General features: G+C 38.6%; 2 protein-coding genes across 2 annotated transcripts; one reads left to right on the top strand and one right to left on the bottom strand.

Annotated features, from left to right (window-relative positions):
- The first annotated feature begins 3,115 nt into the window (after nucleotides 1–3,115).
- On the top strand, nucleotides 3,116–5,478 carry LOC113028490 (uncharacterized). Its single transcript, XM_026178808.1, has 6 exons — nucleotides 3,116–3,209; nucleotides 3,476–3,805; nucleotides 3,919–4,281; nucleotides 4,366–4,500; nucleotides 4,590–4,633; nucleotides 4,713–5,478. The coding sequence occupies exons 1-6, from the start codon at nucleotides 3,167–3,169 to the stop codon at nucleotides 4,845–4,847; spliced, it is 1,050 nt and encodes a 349-aa protein (XP_026034593.1). The 5' UTR covers nucleotides 3,116–3,166; the 3' UTR covers nucleotides 4,848–5,478.
- An 826-nt stretch (nucleotides 5,479–6,304) lies between these two features.
- Nucleotides 6,305–11,378, bottom strand: LOC113028498 (uncharacterized). Its single transcript, XM_026178819.1, has 6 exons — nucleotides 11,222–11,378; nucleotides 10,746–11,090; nucleotides 10,275–10,619; nucleotides 9,552–9,665; nucleotides 8,432–8,499; nucleotides 6,305–6,508 (listed from the first exon to the last, which is right to left on the bottom strand). The coding sequence occupies exons 1-6, from the start codon at nucleotides 11,262–11,264 to the stop codon at nucleotides 6,362–6,364; spliced, it is 1,062 nt and encodes a 353-aa protein (XP_026034604.1). The 5' UTR covers nucleotides 11,265–11,378; the 3' UTR covers nucleotides 6,305–6,361.
- Between the last annotated feature and the right edge of the window lie 6,794 nt (nucleotides 11,379–18,172).

An 18,172-nucleotide genomic window follows, 5' to 3' on the forward strand; every position in this document is an offset into this window, starting at 1 on the left:
CCTATATGGTTGGGAACCTGCAGCCAGTCGAAACTAATTAAGCTTTTTGTTTTTTTTGTTAGCAGTAAACCTTATTTTGGACATGGAAAAAAACTGTTTATATAGACTTATGAACTGATTATTTATGTTATTAACAATAGAACAATTTTATTTACGCTTGAGCTCAGCTGGAAGTGGTTTTTTTCTTAATTGTGTGATTTTTTTAAAGCAATAATAATGAAATAATCTTTTCGTTCTGTTGTTTGCATTTGTCAAAATACGTTTTTATTGTTACTTGAAACCTGGCACAAAAAAATTATTACGTAATGAATTAGCTAAGGGCTATTGCATTGTGTTTATCCTGATTTTTCTTAAGCTTTTGAGAATGTTTTAATAAATTTTTTCATTAGTTCACTACTTTTGTCTCTATGACTCCTTATTAACCTACTCTTGTCAGTTTGCTAGTTATGCTACATTCACACTACAAAACTGTGGAATGACCAAAATGACTGTGGCCGCCATGTGCAATTAACTTGAAGTCTCAATGCCTTTGAAATGGTTGCTTCAAAGATGGGTTCCAGGTCTGCCAGCATGTGTAGTCAGCTACTACCTTCAAAGGGATTTGTTGTATCAAGATAGAGATAAAATAGCAATAAAATTGAATTAGCTGCTGTATTCAGAAGTATCTGCATTCAGAAGATGCACATAACCATTATCAAAACACTCACTGGTTTATCAAATCTTGTTCTGAAGCTTTAACTTCAATTTTGACTATTAGTATTTTCTTGTTTTATATTTCCAGCTGTTAATCTGACTGAGAAAGTGAGGGACACGACACAATAAACTATAATAAGCAACGTGTCAATCAAAAGACAGCCAAACTCTAAAGCAAAATGACTTACTGTTCAACATCATTCTGAAGTGGAACATAATTTAAAATAAATGACAAACAGGCTGTTCTGTTTGTCATACACTTATATAGACATTCCTACTCCTTTTTTTCTCCATTCCTCTCCTCACATCCAACCAATCATGGAGGATGGATGCCCCACCCACCTGACCTTGTTAAAAGGGAGATTTTCTCTAGCATTGCCACCAAGTGCTTGCTCATAGGTAGGGATGGGTACCGGTGTCCGGTGCCATGATGGCACCGGTTCTGACATAAACGGTAGTAACCAGACCGAAAAGCAGCGCACATTTCGGTGCTTTATTTCGGTGCTTTTTTTTCCTGAGCTGTGATACACTTCTAGCCAATCATTTTAAGTTTCCGAGGATAGTAGGCGGGTCCAGGTACGAACGTTCTTTTAGAGCAGAGCTACAGATTAAAAATGCCCAAGGCGAAGCGGTCAAAAGTCTGGCTGTACTTCACAGCAAAATATGCAAACTCAGCAGCAACAAGTGCTTTAAGCTGATACTGTGATACTGTCAAAGGAGGTAACACCTCAAATCCGATGAAACACCTGGCGACGCATAGCGTTTTTTTTAAAAGCCGAGAAATGCGCCGTATTTGATAGCTTGCTGCGAGACCTCACACCGAGCGCATCTACTGCAGGTGGGTTGGCTGTTATGCAACATCCCCCAAAAACACGAAGAGGAGAGTCCTGGCCCCTAGCCCTGCCAGTGTAGCAGAAATGATGATGGATGATGATGCAGCAGCAGCCGTTCTTTTCTGCGTGAGTAGTTTAATGTTGTTCGTGTGTGATTTACGTTGAGTAGGCTAACCACGTTATTACATTAATGCACGTAAGGTGAGCTAGCAAACATCATCATAGCTACATGCGGCTGTCTTCTTGTTTGATGGCAGATACTCCCTTCACCCTGGCCAAAAAGGCTAAAATGACCACAGAAGAAGTGGAAAACAGTTAAACATGAGAGGTTTTTGGACTAAGTTTGTGTTTTTTCCATTGTTTAAGCACTGCTTCCAGCCAAGAGTGATACCATATATGCCCCATAGCTGCAGAAAAGGCTAACATTGTTATCTTTTTACAAACAACAGCTGAACATGAGAGGTTTTCGGACCAATTTTGTGTTCTCCATTCTTTAAGCACCGGTTTGAGCACCGTTTGAGCACCGGCACCGTTTCAAAAGTACCGATTTGGCACCGGTATCGGATAAAACCTAAACGATACCCATCCCTACTCATAGGTGATTGCCTGGTCTTTGGTGTTTTCTCTGTATTACTGTCAGGCCTTTAATGTAAAGCAACTTGAGGCAACTGTTTTGATTTGACACTATGTTAATAGAACTGAATGGAAATTGAACTGCTGTGAGGCAGACTTCCTTCAGTAAGAAAACCGTAAGAGAAAAAAAAGTATTCTACAGCGTTAACACTTGTGGACTGGAGAAAGCTGTTAAACTATAGTCCTCAAAACAAGTGATACAGAGACTGTAAAGTTTCGGTTTACTTACAGATGCTGTATGTGTTAAGAAGGCACATTTGGTTCAACCACAGGACTAACAGTGGAGAACGCATGCAATTTTTTTTCATAAAAGGCTACTATGATCAGTACATGGGTGGGTATTTCCCTATTTCTCAGGAAATCAAAAATGAAAATCAAACGTGATACAAGTTAAAAAGAGTAACAAAACTTTACAGAACAATTGTGTAAAACCCAGTGCTCCAGAAAAAAATGATGCACTGATTTACAGTTACAAATAATGTATATGTGTATAAAAAATAAACACCTTAATACCTTTTATTGATTTTCATCAGATGCAACAAGCAAGTCATTTTAGAGTTGATATTTGAAAACAGTTAATACAGCAAATGACCTCTACCTTTTGCACAGAAGCGTTATTTAAATTGTGAATGTGAGCATACTGAGCCTTTAGCCTTATAAAGGCAACAAATTCATTACTTTATTTATCTGTAAATTTCTGCAGGATCACAACTCCTCAGAACTGTTGACTAAATATTTTACCTGTCACCTCAGCTTTTTCACTTAAGCTATATTCTCTGTTTACATAATTATTATTATGCCATATATTTATGAACATATTAGATTATTAAAATATTTATGCTGAAGTTTGACCTGTTTGAGCAAACCACAAAAACCTCCAAAGGCATGTTGCACAATGCAGGAAATGAAAGCAGCTACCAAGTGGCTTCTTTTGACAGTCGGGACTATCACATCAATCTTGCATCACTCACTTAAAAACCAAAGCCCACATCACAAAAAGCATCAAGATGTTGCATTTATGGATTATACTGACTCTGCTTCGTCAAGGATGTAAGTGCAATCTACCTATGTCCCATTTTAGCGTTTTGTGGAGGTTTTACCCATTTGTCATTTTTTGTATTAAAATAATTCAATTTGCCTTCCAGTTGCAAGTAATGCACTTACGCTTTGCCTCTGGATATGCTGTTTCATAAGATTGATGATGTATATGCATGTACAGATTTTTTTCTTCTATTTTTCTTTCCCAAATCTACAATATTATGATTCTTATCTAATTGCATTTATATAATCTACATATCTGTTGTGCTTTCCTACAGCTGCTCTACTCCCAGTGACTAAATGTCAACTTGGCAACTCAGTGACCTTCACATGTTGGTTCCCTGATTTGGAGTATAGTAACACACGAGTCAAGTGGTACAAACAGAACATTGGTGGCAGCCTTAAACTAATTACAACGTTGATGAAAGCTACTGAAAAGCCAACATTTGAACGAGGCTTTCCTCAGTCACGATTTGATGCAAACAGCACACAAGTAATGAGCATGCTGACCATTTTTTCGACTGTCCGAGAAGATGAAGCACTCTATCATTGTGCAGCCTCCACCTGGAGTAAAGATCATTGGAATGCAACCTACTTGTCTCTGAATGGTAATGATGTCTTTTCATTGTTTTGGTTTTGTTTTAACCTTCATTACATTCTTTATATGCGTTAACCCTTTGCAGCCCTTTTTCAAGTTCCATATTATTATCATTTTTTATAGAAAACACTCAGTCAAACTACACTGTTGTTCAGTTGCCAGCAGGAAGTGATCCAGTTCAGCCAGGAGACTCAGTGACTCTCCAGTGTTCGGTCATCTCTAGTTCTGGCAACAGTTCTTGTCCTGATGAACACAGTGTCCACTGGTTTGGTGCTGGATCAGATAAATCTTTGGCGAACATCATTTACACTGATGGTAAAGGATCCGATGAATGTAACAAGAAACCTGAGTCAACCTCGTCTTCAAAAAGCTGTGTGTATCGACTCTCTAAGAACATCACCTCCTCAGATACTGAGACTTATTATTGTGCTCTGGTCATTTGTGGGGAAGTTATTTTTGGGAATGGAACAAAACTCAATATTAGAGGTGAGTTTGACACATGCTGATGATACTGTTGCTCTTAATTAGAAGTTAAAAAAATGTGATTAATTTTTTTTTTTCTTCTGTCAGAAACCAGCTTGGGGACCTTTGGTGGTTTATTGAAAGACAATACAATTCTTCTGTTGTGTGCTGTGTTGGTCATAAGTGTGATGGCAATTGGTATTCTTATTTACATCATCAAGTATAACAAGTGTGACTGCAATGGTAATATTACTTATGTCATATATCACAATTACTGTCACAAATACTAATTTAATATTAATTTTGATTCATTTATTTTTATTCTTTTCTAGCTTCTAATTCCCTGCAAGAAAGTATTGAAAAAAGAAACGTGAAGGTAAGGTAAACTTATCAAAAATAAGTAATTATTCTTTGTTATAACACTGACCGTTTCATTTCCCCCCACATTTCTCCAGAGAGAAAAGGACACATGCATTTACTCTGCTGTCATATTTACAACGATAAAAACTGACAGTGCTAGAAAAAGAAATACAAAAGCACTGGAGCGAGAAAGGATCTATGCAGCCGTCAAGGCTTTTGGAATGGATTAACCGACACTGGAAGTAATTGCCATCAGCTAATTATTAATGTTTTAGGTAAATGTTCTTATGAATGTGGCTCGACTCATCATTGCCCTTGATGCATCCATCACTCCATGTTTGTGTTTTGTAATATACAAAGTCACTGCATCCAGAAAATAATGTAATTGTGAGCCCACTTATAAATCTTGATTCATTATTTTGATGGTTTTTTGAAACTTGTAATTGAGGTTTGTGACCACTAACCACAAGACATTCATTTAGGATGAATGACAGTCATAGTCGACGATGAACAATCCACTGGGTACTACCCGTTGTAACAGACCGGTTGCAAGTGCCTTCTGAGGGTTGATGGCAGTTTGTGGTAAAATAATTCCCATTTGTGCTCACAGTAAAAATTGAGATTTTGCAACATGTTGGCTGCAGCTCTGAGGCAAAACCTTTACATTGAGAGGTGAAACTTCTCCATTTACAGTATGTATCACACTTTTTCAAGTTTTTCTGTCACTTGGCTAGTAGCTAGCAAGTGTTTGCAGATAAATGGAAAAAACTAGAGACAACTGTGCTAGGAACCAAAGCAATCATAATGAGGTTTTTTGTTGCAGCACTTTGTCTTTCTTCATCTGTTCTCATTCTGATACTTTTTGTCACATTTATTTTGCCTAGAAATCATCTGACTTACAAGTGGCAAATTTAACATGTGATTAAAGTCCCAGTTTGGTATTTTGGTTGTTTTTATTGTTAATTGTACAAAACCAAGTTATGTTGCTGATTCATCAGGCTGAACAGGAAAATGTACCAAATGAAACGAAACTTACAGGTCTGTTGCATCATCTGGCTGCTATAAGAACATTAAACTACACATAGGAAGCTTTGATAGTATGTGTGTAGGTAAAATAAAGGTTAAAAGTTAATGTCACTTTTTCCAAATTGTTTTTGATAAGGTTGTACTAATGTTATATTTGGCCAGAAGTGTGAGGTGTGAATTTTAATTAACTCTAATATAGTATATTACGGGTCAGGAGCATTACAGCCTGTAGATGGCACTAAAAGGACTATAACCATGTAACATCATAAAACACAAAAACAGCTCACCCAAAATATGACGAAGCAGCCGCAGCCGTCAGTTGTTGATATGCACATTAATGCTTGCTACATGACAGACCTCAATCACTTCATTGATCGTCCACAGTTACACAAAAAAATGCAATACTGATATAGTACTGAGTTGCTGAGTGAAATGATGTTATTACTTCTGCTGTAGTGTAAGGTCAAGTTGTATTTAGCCATTTATAGGAATGCATTTTAGGTTGTACAATTAATTTTACAAAAGCCACTTTATTATAAGCTAACACAGCATTAACAGCATAAAAATGTGTAATGTAATGTTTTCAACAACTCACATGCTGAAATTTGTCGTAGGATTAACTTCAAATATAATAAACATTAACAACAAATATTTGATTAAAAATAACCACCATAAAGAAATATAGGCTGTCTTTTCCTTGCAAATCCTGCTCTGCCTACTAAGATGTTTGAGACAATGCGTGATTATATGGTCTCACAGCAGAGTACACACACTCCTGTGGTGACTCTTTCATCTTGTTCTTCTTCACTCGATTTCTTGAGGAGAAATTCAGTGCTACATAGTTTACTGCGTCTGACTCACCATCCTGTGAATAACAATTATGTAGTTTTTATTTTAGTAAAACAAAACAAAAACAAGGCTTCTGTCAACATACTTGTCAGCCTGGCTGAAGAAAACATTTACATTGACTATGGCAGATAAAATTAACTAAATATGATGCAGTGATTATTATGAGACGACATATGATTGAAGAAAGGAGAAAAAAATTATTGCGCTTTAGCTAAGGCCTCCATCACTCAGCCTGAGAGACCAGTCAGCGAACCTAAGGCAAACTTCGATCACTAGGGTACTTCCCCGACTGTTCAGCGAGGTAAAAGTGGTGTCAAAGCTAGTGCCTCACCACAAACCTCCTTGTGATTGCTTTGGTTGCCATCTTTGGTTACTTACTAAATTACTGCCTTATTGTTGCAGTCAACATGCTTTAGAAAGCGCAACTTTCATGCAAATTGTGTGCTGACCAAAGCAATAGAGATTGAAAATGTGACGTCATTCAGGGGTAAAACCGCAAAGGATTCTGGGAACTCGTGGCAAGAGGTACTAGCGCACGCAGGCTTTCAATTGAAATTACATTACACAGCGATACAAAGAAACATAAAAAATGGCAAGAAGCTGTTGTATTATTAACTGCAATAGCCGGTCGCATGACAGCCACGGGAAGTCGACGGGTAAAGAGATCGGTTGTTATCGGATTACGTCGTTGAAGAGAAATTGTTCGAGCCATGTTTCCGAAGTAACAAAGATGCGACGGATGGCCTGGATTGCAGCCATTCAAAGACCAAATATAACGTCCCAGAACACTCCAGCTAACAGGTTAGTCTGCTCCAAGCATTCCCACAAAGGTCAGAGTTTTGTAGTAGTTAATACGTCATTTTTCTTAACATAATTGGTGATATAGGTTACAAGCAAGTCTGGCGCTGAACAGAAATGGTCGCTCTTTTGTTTATTGTGCATAAATAGTGAATTGTCCTGACACAATATTGCGTTTGGCTTCTGTTATTACCATGGTACATTGACAAAACCATATACTTTTATTCACAGGATAAAACAGGTTTTTTGTATCACTAATTGCCCAGTGCGATTACAGCATACAATATTATTGTCGCTGCTACATTTCTGTATTATTTATTATTAGAAATTATTTCCACTACTAATTAATTACCGTTGAGCTCAAAGGTCCTATTAATAAACGGTTAACGAATGTGTATTTATGAAGACGATTTGTGAGACTGGTAAACTTATGATACGTACGATGGTCTTTCGTTCTACACGGTGCATTTCAAGGTCCTGCACCCATCCGTCGGTAAACTGTACCTGGGCTTGTTGCAGTGACCTGAAGTTACTAAACTTCACGAGTGTATGCACTCACTCCAAGAACCGTATAATTATAAATATGAGCGTGGTGAAAGTTGGGCAGCACGCTAACGTCTTTTGTCCCTCTGTGTGCTCGTACGGGTCTAAACCTTTCACTCGTTTGATTTTTTTCCTCGTATCTTTTCTTTGACTTTTCATTAAGTCTGTCTTTGTACGGACCGACATTGTTCTCCTTCGTTTTGTACATAACTTTTTTGGGGGACAAAGAAAAAGCAAGAAGGTATTGGAACCGGAGAATGAACGTTTTGCGGTGCTGCAAATGCTTGCATTTGAGGCGGTACTTGGATTGTTTTGCCACGAGTTCCCGGCATGCAATGCGCGAGTATCACGTGGTCTGTCAATCTCTATTGCAAGGAGGTTTTCTTTGTGACCAGTTTCACCTCGTGTTTGGCAACAACTTCCGGCAATGACTCACAAATCAGACAGGGAATATACATTTTCCCTAGCAACCAGTGGTTTGCCACAGGGTCACCAACTGGTTTTAGGTCTATGTATCTGGGGCTCAAGTCAACGCTGCCATATTAAAATTCAGAGACAAAATGTTGAATTGTAATGTGCGAAAAAGTAGAATATTTACCACGACATTTAAATGGTCCAAAGTTGACAAGTTATTTTCTGAAATGTGAGAAGGATTCTTTGTCCCTGCTGAGAAAACCAAAAAGATTCAGAAAGTCAAAGTTGGGAATATGATTTGTGTTCCTTTTGTAATATGTCATCCTTATATTAACAATAAATCTAATTTCAAGTACAGACACCTGAACTTGCATTTAGAGGTGAAGTATCTAGTTAAATATGGAACTGAAATAAAAGTTGTACTTATTGTGTGTTCAGTAAAATCACATTTCACATTTCAAGGCAGACAACCAGAGTGCTACACATTAAAATATATAGCCAAAGTAAAAATGACACTAAAATCCAATCAAATAAAGCACATTGTCTACACAGCATTCAAAGACAGTATATAAGATCAGATAAAATCATATACTGTAAGGTTAAAATAGCAATAGAATAAAAGCAGACCTAAAAATCCAGTAATCTAAAAAGATGTCACAATGCAAAGGACAACAAATTTGTTTTTAATAAATATTAATTTAAATGTGCATGACATCTAAGCTGTGTGCACATGGAGACATAGATTATTCAGCATGGGCAGATTAATTTCAGATACTCAATATACCAAGAATTACCTAAAGAAGTGTCTCCAGGTTTGATGCTGTTATATATAATAAAGTAGAAGTGATCACATTGAAATTAAAATTGTCAATTGAATATAATAATACCATTGCTATAAGTACAATAGACTGCTTTCTAATCTACATTCACTGGCAGCAAACTCAAACCACATATAAAAGTATATTCATGCATTTTCTGTAACACTAGCTGAACTGTAAATACTTGTTACAACACGATGCATGCAAGTTTTTTGTGTTTTACTGCATGGCTACAGTCAGTAGTTAATCTTACAGCTCACTAGGCTGCAAAAGAAAAGAAAAAGGTTAAGGATATCTTAACTGGTCCCCATTTACCAGTTCTCTGTATTTAGTCCGCGGTATGCATGAGGAGAAACTTTCCAACAGCATAAATCATTCAAATTCCAAGGTTAAAATGCATCTGGTTCCAAAAATTGAAGGAAAATTCATACAAAACACCATGGAAACATTTTTAGTTACTCAAGTAATGTAATGAAATGCACGTACCTTTGCCATTTTTAAACCCTCTCTGACTTTTGCAGAATACAAAGATGATATTCACAGTCACACTAAAGGCCAATAACACACCTAGTGCAAGGACAACCGGGTCAAGTTTTGCTTCTGGAAAAGACACACATGATATTTATGATTATTCACGCCAGATTTGAAGAAATCATAACATAAAACTTGCTGAAAAATGTTCAGTAGTGAACCCCAAAATACTTTTCACATCAAAGTCAAAGTAAACTTTCTTGTTATCTCTGCAACATACAGAACAGTATATAGAGAGACGAGACGACGAGGATCCAGTTCCATTCAGTGCAAAGGAGAGCAATAAATATAAGAAGAGTAATAAAGAAAGAAATATACACTTTAAGACTGAGCCAAAGGTAAAAACATAAAAAATAGATATTTTTGGCTGCAAAACAATTTTTTGAGAACATTTTATTGAGTGAGTATTACAAATAGGAAATGATTTATTCTTTATAAAATGTTTAAATACATGATGCAGTAGTTATTTACCAGCCAAAGAGACTAGAACAGCTAATAAAAATGCAGCCAATGATGATATATTTTATCACACTAGAGTTGGCCTGGTATATGTCCATATTGCTGATATATAAGAAGTTTAATGCATTTATATTTCCCTTGAAAACATTTAAGATCTACCCAGTTATTGACTAAAATGTCATGATTTTAAGAGATTTAAGATCTGACATTAAAACATACTTGTCTCCACTTGAGTTCCTTCACCAAACACGATCTCTCCACATGTGACCACTGCACAGTAGTAGATCCCAGCATCAGAGGAGTTCTGAATAGTTTTGGACAGACTGTGGACACAACGCCGTCCCTCTTGTTTTTGACTGTAGTTTCTGTGAGTGTAAATAATCGTGGCGTGGGATTGTCCTGATCCTGCTCTGAACCAGTACACTCTGTGTTCATCTGGGCACTTGCTTCTGTTCTCGTTGTTATTGGAGAAAAGTGAACACTGGAGAGTCACGGAGCTGCCTGGGTGGACTGACACTGCCTCCGGAGTTTGTTTCACGTAAACTGATTTCTGCTCACTGTGACCTGGGTTGTTTAGTAAAAAGCAGTGATAATGGAATTAAAATATTTAAAAATATAATACCAGGTTTCCTCAAAGCATTTGTGATTACTAAGTGAGGTAGAAAGAAATGAACATATCACATAGTTTACCATTTACAGCCAAGTAGACGCTTGTATTAAAGGTCTGTGAATAAGCTGATCCATACTGACAGAAATATGTTGCTTCATCCTCTTTTTGGACATTTCTCATGGAAAGAAAATACAGAGTCTGCCCCTCTGATACTGAGAAACGACCGTTGTTAAATTCTTCACTCAGTGTTTGTTTTGTGTAAGATCCTGTAGCAACTGTCTGGATCATATATCCTGGGGATTGCTTAAACCAGTGAACAAATTTGCCGTCCTTCTCTGTAACCGGACACTGCAAAGTAACATTTTTACCAACTTCAACTTCAATCAAAGGGATCTGGTGGGCAGCCTCTGCGCTTTGAATCAGAGCTGAAGAAACAAGACAAAAAGAGACAAAACCAGTAAACATTACAAATCTTCCCTCTTAAATACTATTGTCTTTACATTATACTGCACCTGTTAAAATCTGTGTAGACAACACTAGATCATCTTGTACTTACCTATTGTAGTAAAAAGAATCAAAGCAGTCTGTACTCCAATCATTGTGGTGAAACACGCTTGTGTTGCACGGTTGGTGCCTTCCTACCCAAATGAAGGTTTACTCACAAGATCATCAAAGTGTACAAAGTGGAAATCATCATGATTGGCTGAAACACAGAAAATGCACTCCTCCAAGGTTCAGCAAATCCATGATCCATTTTGAGTTACTCTTAGACGCATATGTACCATTAGCTAGTGTTTTCTTTTATTTTGTCAGTTGTGACATGATAAGGTTGCAACTTAGATTTTGTTTATTGTGACAGTGATCATCATAATGTTGTTTAACCCTGACTGCAACATTTTCAGTAGTGCTGTGCAATACTGCATATTTTGGTAATGATCTGATACCAAGTAAACATAAAGCCGGTATTTTTGATACAAATGCTAGTACCAATACTTTAAACCTATAAAGGCAGTTTATGAAGGGGAGAGCAGTGTGTCATGATTCATGAGTTAAATTATCATCAAATTCTGAACAGATTTTAACAACCACTAAATAACAGTGATTTTTACTTTCCAGCAGCCCGATCTGGCGGGGAGGTGTGGGAAGCCAGATCGGGCGCCCCCTTTCCGGCTCTCCTCTCTGCTCTCTCCTATCTAGTCCCGTTTGTCTTACTTCTCTCTATCACCTTTTCTATCCCTTTGAAGAAGTGAGGCTCCATAAATGCTAAAGGGGTAAGTATTAATTCTCAGTTGCAGTGAATAGATAGGAGAAAATAAACTGTAGAAAACTAAACAGAAGAAAGACTGAGGGAAATAACACATTCACATAAACCAGTGACACCATCCAGGGCCTGATCAACCCTGGCAGGGCCTCCTTGGGTGAGAGCGTCTAGTGATAATGGCTGAAACACCCGATGAATCCAAGGTCCACTACTGATGATGTGTCCCAAATGTTAATATGATAATCTAGATCAGATCTAATTTCCCCCCAAAGAATGGCAGATTAGCTTGGGTAAAAGAGCGAAAGTTGAGGCACACAACAATGTGTTCTGCTCGTAAAGTTTCTGGGCTTCCTTTCCTCATAACAGCCATCCCTAAAGATTCTCGCCATTTCAAGCAATGCATTATCAGGGACTGCAACATCTGGTCCTTTTACTGAATCAGTGATTTTTACTTTCCGGAATAATTCGTTAACACAACAAAACACACCACAAAACATGTATTTTGACACTGGCTTTTAGGAAATCTAATGTAAACCTGCCTGTTTTTAAACTACTTTCAGTCAACTTTTGTTGTTAAAATGTGCTGTCGGGCTATAAATGTCTGAACACAAGAGTTCTAACATTTTCCATAGCTTAAGGCATTTGTTTTTGTCATTTCCAAAGAGATCATTAATTTAACACAATTCAGTGGACTGCATCATGAACTTAGAGGATAAAAACAAAGTACTGATCCTATACCAGTACCATGAATGGATCAGTATTCAATATTTAGACTGATCCTCCCACCTCTAATTCTCTACTTCTATTTTTCAGTTTTCACTGAAACACTAATGTTCTTATTTATAAACCCAAACATTATGGCTAACAGCTGGATTTCCCCGTTTGAGTGGAGCTAGCCAAACAGCGAAAAGCCAATTACTGCTAAAGAGACAGAGAGTGACAGTGAACAGTATGCCCCTGGTTTTAACATAAAACTTATTGTTGCAGCCAAAGACAACATAAAAGTGATCTCCTTAAACTGATGATTTGTTTTAGTGTCCTTATTTTTCTTTGAGTTATTGATCCTGTCACTATAAGGTATCAGACAAAAAAACTGTCAGGTCTCAGTTGTCAGGAAAAAACATTGGACATTGGAATGCCCAGTGCAGTAGCAAATCACTTGTGCTTCACTGCACAAGCTGGACCCACAGAGTCGGCTAAGGTTTGTCACTGCCATATTACATATGATATTTATATAAACCCATTTAGAGTGAGGTCCATGTAAATTTACCATACTCTATTTGTTTATCTTCTGACAGCGTAAGATTACAAGTGTGCTCCAAAGCTTCCTTTGCCTGTTAGACGTGGGAAAGCTGCAGACCGTCAGGGAGTGTACGCTCCATCAAGCCCACAGAATAGAGCTGGACTGGAATTTGTCAGTTCATGAACTGATGGCATTAATTTCAATCCTGTTTGTAAGAGCAATCATGTGTCCTGTTGGTGCCATTGTGGATTGCTGGTCAGAAAGATTTCTGGTGCCAGTAATCAAAGAGACAATGCCCCGAGATAGATTCATTTCAATTATGCCACACCTTCGATTTGATGACAAGGACACGCGGGCAGAACGGGTGAAAACAGATAAATTTGCAGTGATCTGCGACATCTGGACACGCTTCAACAAGAACTGTGCTAAGAGTTTCACTCCAGGAGAACACATGACCATAGATGAACAGCTGTTCCCTACCAAGGTTCGTTGTCCATTCACACAGTATATCGCAACCAAGCCAGACAAATTTGGGATCAAGAACGTGGTCATGAAACTGTTGGAGCCGTTTTTGGATGATGGGAGAAACGTCACAACAGACAATCTCTTTACTTCACTGTCACTGTCGCACAGACTGCTGCAGCGCAAAACGCCGTTATGGGGCACGGTGAATAAAGTCTGGCGTGAACTTACTCAACTTGTGCGGATGTATTCCGTAAGAGCAGCAACACGCAGGTGGTCAGTAGCGGTTTTCTACAATATGCTGGACCTGGCGGCGGTGAATGCCTACATTTTGTACAAGGCATGCACAGGGTGGACAGGCAAAAGAAGATTGTTTCTGAGTCTTCTAGCTCAGGAACTTCGTTGCCGATTCATGTAGCACAAGGAAATATTAGCACAGACGCAGGCTGCTGCAGCTGCTGTGCCAGGGACTGTAAAGACAACGCAGTGCCAGTGGAATTTACGTAAATTTGCACAGGGCTAGTAAATCTAGTAGTAGGGACTCGCACCAGGGGGAAAAAAGGCTCAGTAATTCTAGTGTTAAGGTGTGAAACAGCTGTGTACTGCCTTTTGTTCCTGGAGAAGGTATTTAACTGAGAGCCATGCTGGGCTCAGGGAGACTCTGCTGACCGTCTGTCCCGCGGCCATGCAGGGACTTCATCAAGCTTGGTTGTCTGTTCTTTGTGTGTTTGATTAAAGAATGTTAGCTACCGCTCGTCTGCAGGCTTTATTTAAATGGAAAACTTCCACAACAGGCAAAAAAAAAGCTTTTTGCTAAAAAAAAAAAGATTTAGAGCAGAAGTTTTTTGCACTGCATTTTAAAATGAAAACATATTGCATTTATTTACAAGTAAAGACACACAGAGCAGGAAGTGTGTTACTGTTTTACATCCACAGACACACAAGAAAAGAAGCAGGCAACATGAGGTCAAGTTATGGCAATTTTATTTGTGTGTTTCAGTACATGTATTTAGATTAGAGTTTTTAAAAAACAAACAAACGTCCCAAGAAGAAGGATGGGGTGAAAGAAAGGTGGAGAGAGGAGGAAGAAACTATTGATGTCCTCAAACTCGATGCTGCTGGGTCAGTTCTTTCTCAGCAGTCTGCTCCAGAATCCCCTCCTGTCCTCGGCTTGCTTTTCTTTTGCCTTCAGTTCTTTTAAGGTTTTGTTGAGCTGCTCCTCGGCATCTTTAAATTTTTAACTGCAAAATGACCTGATGAAAACAGTACAAAGGTTAAAGTACCACATGTGCTGTAGTGAAAGCTGCAGCTGTTTTATTGATAAAATTAAACACAAAAAAACAAAAGGATTAATCACCCATGTAACTGTGTCACTGTATATCAGCATTAACAGGACCTCAGTTTGTATCTCAGACCTGCACAGCTTCCGTTTTAAACACTTGATGTACTCAGCTGTAAAAAGAGCACATTTGAGTTTCTCTAACACAATTAAATAAAACCTGATGAAGGTCAAGGTCACAGTTTTCACAGTTTTTTGCAGATAGTGTGTCATTTACCATAAAGTGATGCAGAGTTATTCATACCAGAGTAACCAGAGAGGATCATATATTTTTAAATATATAACTTTCTACAGGACTGAATATAATATCTTTATGTAAAAGTCCGGAGCCTCTGGGGAGTATCCGAGTATTTATAACATTACACAAACCAAAGGTCTCCATCACAGTGTTCATGAAATGCTGGGTTTATCCATCTCCTGGGGCGAGTGCTGAAGATTTCCCTGTGAGGAAGCTGCTGGTGAAGATCATCAATCAATCAATCTTTATTTATAAAGCACTTTTCATACAGAGAAAATGTAGCACAAAGTGCTTTACATAGTTAAAAGCAGCCCACCCCACCCTCCAACTCACTCCCCACACTCTCAATACACATATATCCCCCCACCCGCACACACATACACACACGCGCACACTTAAAGAGTAAAAATTGGGCTGGGCTCGCATGAGCCAAGTGAGGAAACACTATAACAGGGAGCCGTCTGCACCGGGAGCCGGTCACAGACCGCAGCCTCCAGGCTGGGCACACAGCAGGAGGGAGGCAAAGGAGCCCCCCAGCCAGTCTGAGAGGACCCCAGAGACCCAGCAGCCACGGTCAATAACAGCCCCGGTGCAGAGAGCGCCCTCCGAGGAAACACTGGAGATATGACGCAATACAATATATATAGGGTAAAATGATAAAATAAATAAGAACAGGATACAATATAAATATAAATAGAATAAGAAGATTAAAAAACGAATAAGAATAAAATCAAACAAATATTAGGTAAATCCTAAATTAATAATAGAATAACAGGATAGAATAAATAAGCATAAAATAAATAAACGCTAAGTAAAAGCTAAATTAAAAAGGTGGGTCTTGAGCCTGTTCTTAAAAACATGTACGTTCTCTGCGGCCCTGAGCTCCTCCGGCAGGCTGTTCCACAGACGAGGACCATACCACTGAAACGCTGCCTCTCCGTGAGTATGTGTCCTGACTTTAGGGACAATCAAAAGGCCAGTACCAGAGGACCTCAGGGTCCGCGAGGGTTCGTATGGTAAAAGCAGATCTGAGAGATAAGAAGGCCCAAGACCATTAAGACATTTAAAAACCAATAAAAGAACTTTAAAATCGATCCTGAAACACACGGGGAGCCAGTGCAGCGATTCTAAAACCGGTGTAATGTGGGCCCGCCCTCTGGTCTTCGTCAGCACACGAGCTGCCGAGTTTTGCAAGAGTTGTAAAGTTGAAATATTCTTCTTAGGAAGACCAGAGAGCAGGGCATTACAGTAATCAATGCGACTGGTAATAAAAGCATGCATCAGCATCTCCGTGTTGGCCCGAGAGAGAATAGGGCGGACTCTGGCTATATTTTTTAGATGATAAAATCCAATTTTAGTCATGAGTCCTGCTTGATCAATGCGATGAGCTTCAGTGTTCCTGGTGTTTCTTAAATGATGCCTCTTTCAGCGGGTCAACAGAACTTCTGGCACAGGACAGCTGTGATGAAAGAAAGGGAAGAAGTTTCTCCAAACCTCTGGACCCAGAAACCCAGCTTGGTCCTCCCTCACTAGTTTCTCTCCAGGGTGAATGTAGCTGTTATACATAATATGGATTATTATTAAATGAAAAGAACAAATTAGACTACACTACTGAAACCTTCTGCTGCTGTTTTTAAAGTTTCCATGTTACCAGGCTAAGAAGATTTAAACAGTTTTAGATCCATTACACTCACAGTCTTAAATGTCAAAATCTCGAAGGACAGCGTTATATTTTTGATATTAACAGTAACTCTGGGCTTCTGTGGAGTGTGTAGCCGATCTCATCGCTGTCTAAAAATGGATAAAAAACAGAACAAAAGAAGTGCTGAATCCTTCAACAACACAGACTATTAGAGTAGCAGCTGTCTGTGTGAAGCACTTGCTGCAGGGTTGTGCCATGAATGTATTCAGCTGCCAACAAAAAGGAGGACTCAGTGCGGGCAACTGCCATGAGTCTGATGATGTTGGGGTGAGACAGTCTCCTAATAAAACAGAAACATCTCCGAATAAAAAACAAAAAAATCACATTTCGATACTGTCGCTAGCTAGAATGAATTAGCCAGACAAAAATAGTACTGATTTGGTTTCGTACAAAACTAGCTTTCCTTCTCTGATATGTAACTTTCACAACATAACCGCAACTTAATATAACACAACTGTGGCAGCCCATGAATTTGGACATGTCATATTGACGTGTCCAAATTCATGGGCTGCATCCTCCTGAGGACCCGGCCTTCGCGGTCTACGTGGGCCAGGTCCTCAGAAGGTCGGGTAGGCCTTGGCTGTATCCCAATTCAGCGTCTGCAGCCTTAAAGGCCGCATTTTAAGGCCGATTACGTCACAGCGACACGACGAAGGCTGTCCCAATTCGAAGGCTGCTCGAAATGCGGTCCTCAAATGCGTCCTTCATTTCATTGAATTTTAAGGATGTGGCGGTGTAGACTTCGTGGCCCAACATATCCCAGAATGCATAGCGCGGCGGTGGGTGTGGATAATTTTCCTGGAAAAAAAAACGGCGGAAGAGGGGCGGCCGAAGAGTAAACTTTTAAAAGTAAGTACTGAATATTATGTTACTTATTTATGTGCAAATGTTTAATAACGAAGAACATTAAAACATTACTGTTGGCCAAATGTCGGCAAAGTTATGTGACATTAGTGACGTTTGTACTAACTTGGTTTTAAAGCCTTTACTTTAAAATATACGCCGTTCAATAGTTTACCTTAATCTTACAGAGAATGTGATGATTTTATGGATAATTAAATTAACTACTGAGACAAATTTAGTAATGCCAACATATTAAAAGAACAATATTTGTCTCTCATATATATAACACAGTTATATATACTGTGTCAAAGAAACCTGTCTTTGAGTGAAGATTTAAGGTGACAGGAAATATAAATAATATAAATAAATGCAGCTTGAATCTTTACTGAAGCTCAGTATTTTAAACAGAGTTCATTCAC

Source organism: Astatotilapia calliptera, chromosome 2, assembly GCF_900246225.1.
Source record: "Astatotilapia calliptera chromosome 2, fAstCal1.2, whole genome shotgun sequence".
In the NCBI taxonomy this organism is placed as follows: Eukaryota; Metazoa; Chordata; class Actinopteri; order Cichliformes; family Cichlidae; genus Astatotilapia; species Astatotilapia calliptera.

What these genes read in the sequence shown, in the direction of transcription:
- LOC113028498 (XM_026178819.1), bottom strand. Translation starts at nt 11,264, where the DNA reads ATGATTGGAGTACAGACTGCTTTGATTCTTTTTACTACAATAG. An exon ending in GATTCTTTTTACTACAATAG is followed by an intron (nt 11,091 to 11,221) that starts GTAAGTACAAGA and finishes TTGTTTCTTCAG; the next exon opens with CTCTGATTCAAAGCGCAGAG. An exon ending in AGGAACTCAAGTGGAGACAA is followed by an intron (nt 9,666 to 10,274) that starts GTATGTTTTAAT and finishes TGTCTTTTCCAG; the next exon opens with AAGCAAAACTTGACCCGGTT.
- LOC113028490 (XM_026178808.1), top strand. Translation starts at nt 3,167, where the DNA reads ATGTTGCATTTATGGATTATACTGACTCTGCTTCGTCAAGGAT. An exon ending in AACCTACTTGTCTCTGAATG is followed by an intron (nt 3,806 to 3,918) that starts GTAATGATGTCT and finishes CATTTTTTATAG; the next exon opens with AAAACACTCAGTCAAACTAC. An exon ending in TAACAAGTGTGACTGCAATG is followed by an intron (nt 4,501 to 4,589) that starts GTAATATTACTT and finishes ATTCTTTTCTAG; the next exon opens with CTTCTAATTCCCTGCAAGAA.